This window comes from Lygodium microphyllum, chromosome 13 (genome assembly GCF_053477565.2).
Source record: "Lygodium microphyllum isolate KBCC chromosome 13, Lygodium_microphyllum_v1.1.10, whole genome shotgun sequence".
Taxonomy (NCBI): Eukaryota; Viridiplantae; Streptophyta; class Polypodiopsida; order Schizaeales; family Lygodiaceae; genus Lygodium; species Lygodium microphyllum.
In genome coordinates, this window is record NC_141147.1 from 130,364,844 (window position 1) to 130,375,037 (window position 10,194).

The 10,194-nt window shown below is 41.0% G+C and overlaps 1 protein-coding gene across 2 annotated transcripts; it reads left to right on the forward strand.

Annotated features, from left to right (window-relative positions):
• The first annotated feature begins 5,218 nt into the window (after positions 1–5,218).
• Positions 5,219–8,399, forward strand: LOC148027209 (pentatricopeptide repeat-containing protein DOT4, chloroplastic-like). 2 transcript variants are annotated; one of them, XM_087691749.1, is made up of 3 exons: positions 5,219–5,621; positions 6,220–6,686; positions 6,786–8,399. In XM_087691749.1, exons 1-3 carry the CDS (start codon positions 5,536–5,538, stop codon positions 7,907–7,909), a joined length of 1,677 nt encoding a protein of 558 aa, XP_087547875.1. In that variant the 5' UTR covers positions 5,219–5,535; the 3' UTR covers positions 7,910–8,399. The 2 variants fall into 2 exon arrangements, with proteins under 2 accessions (XP_087547875.1, XP_087547874.1); XM_087691748.1 differs by having other exon boundaries at positions 5,220–5,621; positions 6,220–8,381.
• Positions 8,400–10,194: the final 1,795 nt, after the last annotated feature.

The window sequence follows — 10,194 nt, forward strand, 5'->3', positions numbered from 1 at the left end:
GAGTCACGTAGAACACTTGTGTAGGGGCCCGGAGGCATTGGGATTTACGGCTAGAGCCCCCACTAGCACCCAAGTGTCCTCCTACGCCAAGTGATTTCCACGGAGAGACCTCTCGCGGCGGGTTCGGTCCACATTCCCAGTGCGGATTCATAACCCCCTTGGTTAGGGTTTGGCGGCTCGCGGGGGGTAGCTAGTGCCATCCTTCCTTAATTATCCCTTTAGGAAATCAACCATAGTTGAAGCAACCAACATAATAACAATTTCTAGGGTCGTTGCATGGTAATTAGTCATCTCGGACCCGGCCATGAAACCATCAAGCACTCCCCACTTGAGTTAACATTCAAAACCACATTAACAAATAGTTGAATGCACAACCTCTCTCTTCAAGGCATCGCAATCCCATTGTATGCACAATCAGAATTTTAACTAGATATATCAAAACAATTGCTTAAGGGATTCTTGGGAGCCATTTGCCTCGCGGAGATTGGGCAGTCTAGACCTTGACAGGTTTGGAAGAAAAGACCGCTGGATGGGCCCTTCGCTGAGAGGGTGGTTTGGGTGTGGTTCCTTGCAGCTACCCACCAACTCCCACTACCTCTCCTTCTTTCCCTCTCCCTCTCTCTTCCCCTTCTTTTCTACTATTTCTTTCTCTCTTCTTCTTCTTTTCTCTTATTCTCCTACTCTCTCTCTCTCTCTTCTTCTCTTCTTCTCCTCTTGCTACCTCTTCTTCTCCTTCTTCTTCCAATACTTCTCTCTCTTCTTTTTCTCCCTTCCTCTTCTTCTTCTCCTCTCTCTCCCTCTTCATTCTTCTCCTTCTTCTCTCTTCTCTCCCTCCTCTCTCTCTTCTTTCTCCCTTCTTCTTCCTCTTCTCTCCTCCTTCTCCTTCTCTCCCTCTTCTTTTCTCTCCTCACTCCTCCTTCTTCTATCTCCTCACTTCTCTCCCTCTCCTCTTCACACTGTTCATGAGGGACAATGGCGTGCAAACGATGAAGGGGGGGGGGGGGGGGGGGGGAACTTCTGCAGCAACGAGGGGGAGGGGGGGAACTTTGCAACAACAAGGGGGGGGGGGGGGGGGGGGGAAGCCTCGCAGCAAAGGGGGGGGAAAGCCTCACAACAACCGGGGGGGGACGTTTTGTTCGACGAGGAGGAGGAGGGTGGCCCTTTAAAAAGGGGGGGCACAGCTGTAAGCCACCACCTGGGTGGCATGCACCTCCCCTTCTTCCACATCACTCCCTCTCCCTCTCTCCCTGACGTACTGTCGGGGGGGAGGGAAAAGGGAAATTTTAAAAAAAATAAAAAAAGGGAAAACTGTTACATCCTCTCCCCCTTAGAGGAATCGAGATGTCCTCATCTTGAGAGAAACTGGGGGGAGACAAGCACAATTGGGGCTTATAGCCTGTGGGTTAAGGCCCACCACGCTTTCGCTGCGCAACTCTGATTACAACATCATATTGGGGAATATGGGAATTTTCCATAAGTTTGGGACACATGGTCAAATCTTTGGATTTGTCATAACTTGAATACTATAACTCCAAATCGAGTGCTCTATAGCTCAATAGATTCCATTTTTCAAGCGCTTTCCAATGATAGGTCATATCATATGGTTTTGAGAAACTTATGGGCATGTTATCCAGGTGCCACCTTTTAGTTCTCAAAAAATGGGAATTGGGAGATTCCCAAACTCACTAATATTGTGTTTTACTCAAGTTCTCATCAAAAGGTTACAACAGGCTCCAAGCCTTCATCAATATATGGTTCATAATATGAGCCAAAGGTAGAGTTTAGACGGCTTTGTTTGACCGTACGTCCCTAATTCTCAGGGTCCAACTCAGGACAATCTATTTGGATATGTCCTAGTTCATTGTAGTGGAAACATCATCGATTGGGACATCTTTTACGGATGTGACCTATCTCACCGCAATTGTGGCACCTCTTGTGTTGATCTCGTGAGTCATCTTCATCATAGTTGCCTAATTTAAGTTCTTGGACGATTGGATTCGCTCGGAGTAATGCGTCTTGCAAGTCCGTTGGGTGCATTGATTCCAATCGAGTGTTTATGGGTGGATTCAACCCGGCACAGAACTTTGACACTTGTTGTGTCATATCCATTGGGGGCGCGTACTTTAGGAGTGAAACGAACTTTGAATAATATTCTTCAAGGGATAATCCTACCTGCTTCAATTCATAGAATTCATTCATCTTTTGTGTGCGGTAGGCAGGTGGCAGATACCTCCCTCGCACAGCTTCCTTAAGCTTGTTCCAGGTGACGGTCCCCTCCAAGATCGCTTGGTCTCTGCACCACTGTTTCCACCAAAGTCTCGCTTCACCTATAAGCTTAAGTTTGGCGAGCATGGCTTGGTTAGCAGGTGCAGTTCCTGCTGCCTCAAAATAGTCCTCCATGGATTCAATCTAGATCTTGGCGTCAGCTTGAACAGTCCTTCCCTTGCCATTAAACTCGAGTGGCTTAATTTGCTTGAGAAGGAACTTCTTCTCTTGCATGTTAGCATTTGTGGATGCAGAAGGTGCCTGACAATCAAGCCATACCACATAGGTTATTTAGGATATGTCTATGATGTGAACATTAATCAATCATTAAGAAGTTTTGCTCTGATACCAATTGTAATGTGCCCGCCCCTCAAATTGCGGGACACGTCTTAGCAGCCCATCGAGAGATCAATCCAGAGGACGCCGCCCGGCACTCCCAAGGAATGACACGGGGTTTGTCAACTAGGGTCTCTTGAGTCTACCTCGCAATGGAACTTATCCGGCCGTTCCCACTAGGATCGACCTGAATTCCGGGTTCCTAGTCAACATTGTCTAAGGTCATAGACCGACCTTTTCCTAACATTACTTGTTAACCTTTCCTTTGAGGAAAGCTCTCGGCTAACCGAGACCACCCTTCCGTAGGATAGACCCATTGGTCACATCCACCACGCTTCCCTCGAAAGTTGTTTTAGTTATCTAATTACCTACCACGTTATGCTTGACACATAAAAGCAGCTTCCTTAATTAACCCGTTAGTCACAAGTTCCTTTACGTAATTTAGGCCACAAACACGAAGACAAGATAAAACGATATCAACACTTCCTTAACTTATCTTTGGATTAATGTGTGTCTCCTGCCTATACAGGAGAATTAAGTGCTCCTTTCTGCCTCCACAGAAAAATCATTCCGTCTTCCGACAATAAAACCCAAAGGTTTATCCTTCCAAGATTCCGCCTTGTAACTAGTATCAAGACATCGAGATGGGGGAGGGAAAAGGGAAAATAATAATAATTTTTTTTAAAAAAAGGGGATAATGTTACAAGAGGTGGGAGAGGAGGTTGATTATGAGCAGCTATTAGTAGTATATGTTACTAAATGTATGTTGAGGATTGGAATTGTAAACATTTTCAACTTTACAAACTTGAAAAATTGAAATACTAATAGCATGCAATCCAATCTGTTAAAAATTTAAAATTTGTTATGATTGTTAATTTTTTTTTCTCTAAAATATTTTGATCTTTTTAATTTTTCATTTATTATTTGAATATTTAGAGAATGATATGCATCACGATAAGTTTTGCTTAATTTTTGTTAGCTTGCGATTCCTTACAAATTAATACATTTTAGGCTTTTTCACATGGCACATAATTTTCACGTGTTTTGGTAGGACTATTTTAAAAAAGAAGAAAAGAACCAACAAAGGACAAAGTTGGGAAATTGAAAAGAATTAAGCAAAATTCTACCCTCTGTGTTGTGCAAAAATAATCAACTATACACTTGTTCTAGTTTTGTAGGGATGCAAGGATTGTGTGGAATAGCATGAAATGTTGGTTTTGTGTGGCAGGCCTTTATGACATAGTCAAGATGAGGGGCACCTCTTTTTGTGACAAGGATCTTATGGATGAAGAAAGTCACAACCTTTGGAACATAGTGTGAGATGCAACGATGAATCACATTTGGTCTAGTAGGAGATGAAAACTTAGTAGTGAAAATGTAGTTAGAAATGCAAAGAGGATAGCTTAGCTCTCTTGAAGGTCTCAAGATATAATGAACCTTTGTTTAAGATTGCCTATAAGTTCTTGCTAAGATGCAAGTTGATTCATAATTTGTTAATATAATATATGGACAATGCATTATTTGAAAAGGAAGACTATAGAAGTTCGAACTTGAAGGTTTTCAACTCCCCCTTATGAATTTTATGCCGCATTGTAAAGTTTGAGGTTCTATACCTCCTTCTTTGAATTTTGAAGGTATTTTTGAAATCCTTGCAATTCATTTTACATTAAACCTTGTTTTTTGTGAAGAGGGTAGCAATCCTATAAATGGGAAATGCTTTAAGGCCTTTAAAACAAAAGCGAAAGTGAGTATATTAATATATAATATATTCACATCATCTAGTTAGTGGATGATGTAAATATGGAATATATTTACATCATCTAGCTAGTGGAGATAGGTCAACTAAGTAAGACATAGTTATATCTTTGCAAAAACTTATAGGTAAAACCTAAAGCAAGTAGTTTTCCTTGCTGGACACCTTTGTGATATAGTGCTTTTTTATCTAAAGTCGGTTTGCTTAGTAGTGGGGAGTACCCACCAACAAAGGCATCAAAGTAGGGCCAAATCACTCTTGACAAACTTGGACCCCCTCTCCCTTTTTCATTTCTTGTCCCCTAAGTATCAATAATTAACAAGGCTTTCCACTCCAAAACCAGCCTCTAGGTAAACTCAGAGCATGGAATCTTAATCTTAATGTCTTTATAAAACAAAATATTGCCCCGGCTTAGTCCTTACCAAGTGCCTCTTGGGAGTTTGTGATGTCGATGTAGGCTTGTGGGATGATCACCTGCGATTGTTAACTATTCATGCTTTTAAGCAACTTAAACATGAGTTTCCTAGCCTTATCCCTTGACACCTCAAATCCAAGCCCATCTTCTACCTTCTCAGCAATCACAAGATCCCAAGATATGGAAAGCCATTACCGTGTTGATCCAAAAGATTATTAACAAACTCTAAAAATTTTATCCGTCTTCTACCAACATGCAATGCTAAAGCCAAGATTTGAAGGAAACACTTTTAGTACTCCACATAAGCACCTTACTTTGGCCTTCGGCGTTGAAACAACTAAAGGGCAGGCATTAGGAAACTGCCTATCCCAGTGGGGCATCCTAGACAGCCAAAGAAGTTCGCCTTTCTTGATTACCCTAAAAGCATACTCATAAACCTCAAGGCTCAAGGGCTTGACCTAGTCCCAACATAGAGGAGTTTCTACTCTTTGATTGGGTCAGACACCCCCGTAACAAAGTCGTAAGGCCTTTGGGGGCGGGGCGGAGGGAGAGGTGCAGGTGCGCGGGCGGACGGACGGAAAGCATGAAACCTGCGCAGTAGCGAGGGGACTGCCTGTGTGGTCAGGTGGCTGACGATGGGGGAGGTTTCGGATGGACAGCATGGCGTGCCTTCGGCTTTCTGCAGGCGGAGAGGACCTCGGAGCGAACCATGCGCGCTCGGTTCGCCTATACAGAAACGGCTTCTTTGTCAATGTAGCTCCCTTCTATGACCTGGCTATGGATGGCGATCCGGTTTGCTCCCGTCCTCATGAACAAGAGAGCGCGTTGCTACAGCGTTGCACCGTCGTTTAGGTATGGCCGCATCAGAGAACTGCAGTTCACACTTTTTCCTGTTTTCTACTAAAAAATCAATAAAAAATGTTGAGATTTTTAGAGAGAGGGTGCTTAATTCTGAAGATCTAGGATCATTTTAGATGTGATTTTACTACATAAGCCAGAAATTTGTTGACCTTGAAAATGTACAATTCGGCTCTAAAAAATGTTTTTCGTGAATTGGATGCCGATGTGTGTCTCCTGGTGTAGATTTATGCATGCATACATGTTTTTAGGCCACAAAACTGTGCCTTACAAGAAAAGAGTTATAGATTTAACATGTGTAGAATCCTGGAAATAAGTAAGGAATAGTACAAAGGATCTAATTATCATTCTTATGCATAAATTAGGAAACAGAAACTTTCATGTTGATGCTTTTGTTTGGAGAATACGGCATTGATCCTAGGAATGAATGCAGCGCTTCATACTCTGTTTAAAGTAAGGAATAATAGAAAGGATCGAATTATCATGCTTATGCATGAATCAAGAAACAGCAACTTTCATTTTGAGAGTATTTTTTGGGAGGATACAGCAGGAACCCTAGAAATGAACACAGCACTTCATACTTTGTCTACAGTAAAACAAAACATGGGAGTATTGATGCACACCTGAGGAGATTAAGCAAGACTGGCCAGTTGAAGGAGGCAGCTTTTGTACTGGATCACTTGAGTCGGCACGAAGTTCACGCATCTGAAGAAACATACGCACGCCTGTTGCAAGAGTGCATAAACCAGAAAGCTTGGTCAGAAGGAAAGCAGATCCATGCAAGTATGAAAGCAAATAGGATCTTACCAGACGTTTTCACTGGCAATATCCTGATCAACATGTACATTAAGAGTGGGAAAATGGCAGATGCTAGGGATGTCTTTGAGAAGTTGCTTGAACGAAATGATCCTACATGGGCATTGATGATCATAGGATCCATCAGGCATGGGGATCACATGGAGGCGTTTAGTATGTTTGGGCAAATGGATGTAAAAGAACCAAAATCATCTAAGGCTATCACTTTGCTTATTCTGAAATCTTGCAAGACCCTTGAGCAAGGTAAGCTAGTTCACATGTTCATTGTTAGTAGTGTTTTTGAGTCTGACAACTTTTTGGGGAGTGCCCTCATAGATATGTATGCGGGATATGGCTATTTAGATGATTCATGGCAGGTATTTCTCAAAGTACTAAATCGAGATGTGGTGACCTGGAACTCAATGATTTCGGGGTATGCGCAGGAGGGTTACGGTACTGAGGCCTTGGCAGTAATCTCTCAGTTTCGGGAGGAAGGCATGGAGGCAGATGAAGTCACGTTTTCAAGTGCTCTTAAAGCATGTACAAGTATTGAGGATCTGAAACAAGGGAAGTTTGTCCATTGTTATGTGCGCGAAAGTAATATTGAGATCAATGTTGTCATTGAAAATGCTCTTATTGATATGTATGCAAAATGTGGGGGCTTTGATACAGCTCGCATGATATTTTACAAAATGTCCCAGCGAGATGTTATTTCCTGGACTGCAATGCTTGTTGGATGTGCTCAACATGAGCATTATGAAGAAGCCTGCAGCCTTTTTGGGGAAATGCAAAACCACGTGAGGCTGGATGAAGTCGCCTTTGTCAGTCTCTTGCATGCATGTGCAAATCTGTCTGCCCTTGAATTTGGACAAAAAGTTCATGCCCATATACTCAACGAGGGGTTTAAGATCAGGGCACGCTTATACAATACTCTCATTGATATGTATGCTAAGTGTGGGAGCATGGAGTATGCCTGCCAGATTTTCAAGCACATGCCTGATCGTGATTCTATCTCATGGACAACAATAATCTCGGGATATGCATTGCATGGGAGTGTTACAGAAGTATTTGAGCTGGCAGACCGGATGCTGCATGATGGAATGAAGTTGGACCATGTAACATTTGTTGGTGTCCTAAATGCATGCAGTCATGCAGGTCTGGTGGGTGAAGGGTTTTATTTTTTTTATTCCATGATCAAAGATCATGGCATCACCCCAGTTGTGGAGCATTATGCTTGCATGGTTGATCTACTAACACGGGCCGGGAGGCTAAAAGAGGCCATGGTATTCATTGAAAAGTCAAAATGTCAACCGAATATAGAGATATGGACTGCTGTGCTTTCTGCATGTAAAAGTATGGGTGAGGTTAAGCTAGCTGAACGTGCTGCAATATGTCTTCTCAAGCTGGAGCCAGAGAGTACTGCAGCTTTTGTGTTACTGGGTAACATATATGCTGAATGGGGGGATAGATCGGAAAAGATGGGGTAGTGCAGTGACAGTGATAGATTTCTAACACTGTATTTGCTTGCTAATTTGCCAAGCTGTGGGATGCACAGTTTGCTCAAATGCTGCTTGAATTTTATGTTTTGCGGCTTTTATGTTGCTGGGTAACACACATGCTGAATGAGGGGATCAGCGTGGTGGTGGTGAGTAAAATATTTATAATTGTATTTGTTTTGCTAATTTGCCAAGTGGCAGGATGCATAACTTCTGCATATACCTGAATTCTGTATTTTAACATGACAAAGCAAGCAAATAGCAACTTCCTGAAAATTGTGCTTACAGCAGATTTAGGAAATTTTTTGACAGTCTGCTATTGGCGGATGCTTGGATAGTTGCATTGATGATGTCTAACTAGCAGCAGGTGTTGATATCTTAATCCATTGAAGCGCTATTAAGTCCCAAACTCCATTTAATAGTTACATGTACTATCTTTCAATGGTGGGTGGTTGGGTAGCTGCATTGATGAACCTTTGACTAGCATAGTTTTGCCATCATGAAAGGAACATTATCTTTTGCCCAAAGGTGTAAAATTTTTAATATCGCAGAGAAGGGGGAAGGGCAAAAAGTGAGCTTTTGAACAAGTATTTTTTTGCAACTTTAGTTTTGTTCCACAGTTCAGTTATTCCACCCTTAGTTATAGCCACCTTCATTTCCCACTTCCACTCCCACTCCCACTACCGCTAGCTCCACCACTACTACCACTTCCACTTCCACCTCCACCATCACCTTGTTCTCTCTCTCTCTCTCTCACACACACAGACACACACCCAACAACAGTTCTTTTTGTTGCACAAACAATCCTCTTCCCTTCTCTTTCTTTCAAACAACTCCCTTTACTTCTCTTTTTGTCCTTCTTTCATACACAATTCTCTCTCTCTCTCTCTCTCTCTCTCTCTCTAATAATTATCTTTGTGTAAATTATCTCCCTTTTCACACACACACACACACACACACACACCTCATTTACAATATAAAAGCATTTTGAGCTCTTTAGATCTCTAGGATTTGTATTTCACTATCTTATGACGATTGTTGTAAGAAACATTATCGAAAGTTTTTTCTTATAAAATATGCAATATTGTTGAATCTAATTATACTTTTATGCCATAGATTGATAGAGAATAAGATTTTCCAAAATTGGATCATAGTTAACCATGTGAGTTGAAACTAGTTGTACAAGTACTTGGATGTTAAATATGCATTTCCTTTTACAAGGGAAATAATGAAATCTTGACAATTATATGTTGGGTTCATTGAAATGTGTACGTCAATGGAAATTATTGTTATTTTCTTTGTATGGATGAGTTTTGAAATGCTTTGCTAGTTTTATCGATAAAAGAAGGGTTGTGAGTAAAGTTATTGGACAATGTAAAAGATAAATTGGTTGTTTTTCACTTACCAAATATTAGAGTTAGAGCTTTAAGAATGGTTTTGGGAATATTGGCACATTTTAAACGTGATGGTGATGTCAAAATATTGTGATTTAGCATAGACTAATTTTTGTAGTACTTGTAAGAAACTTTTAAGTGGTAATATGATATCATTTTCACTTGTTTTATATTTCTTTTTTCATCAAAACTTTATATATGACAATATAACCAAACTATCCACAATTCCAAAATGGAGGATGTCAGATCATGGATTTTATTATGGGGAGGTTGGGTTGTATTGTGTATTTGCATATTGTTTCTAAATTTCTTTACTTCAATATTTCTCTTTGTACTTTAGGAGATTAAATGTTTTGGTTTTGAGATGCTAGGTTTGCCATGTATTCTCTTTCTCAATAAGAGATACTTGGTGTTGGGATAAATGTCAATGGCCAATTGTTGGGTGGGCACTTTGTTACAAGTACACATTGTATGATAAAATAATAAGGGCACCATTTGTTGTACCCGCCAAACTCTCTTATGTACTTCTCCCTCTCAATCCTCTTGCACTCCATAGCTTTAACCTTGCATTCCACTATTTCTTTTCTCCTGACTAATGTCAAATTGATATTAATGGGAGTTCATGTTTAGAGTGAGAAGTATATGGAGTGAAGCTTGAGTCACATAGATTGAGGATTTGAGCTCCTTATATAACATTTGTGCTTGTTATCAATAACTTGATAGATGTACTATGCTCATGTACTTCAACATTCAAGGTAAACATGTTCTTTTTCTTGAGGAGCCATTGAGACTCAATTTGGAGGTTGCGATAGCCCATTTTAAAAATATTTGGGTAGTCATTAGTAGTTGGAATTGATGCAAAATAGCTTGGCTTTGGATACT

Bases quoted from the DNA above. Each gene is read 5' to 3' on its own strand.
- LOC148027209 (XM_087691748.1), top strand. From the start codon at position 5,536: ATGACCTGGCTATGGATGGCGATCCGGTTTGCTCCCGTCCTCATGAAC. The intron at 5,622-6,219 runs GTATGGCCGCAT...CTTTGTCTACAG, and splicing joins AGCGTTGCACCGTCGTTTAG to TAAAACAAAACATGGGAGTA.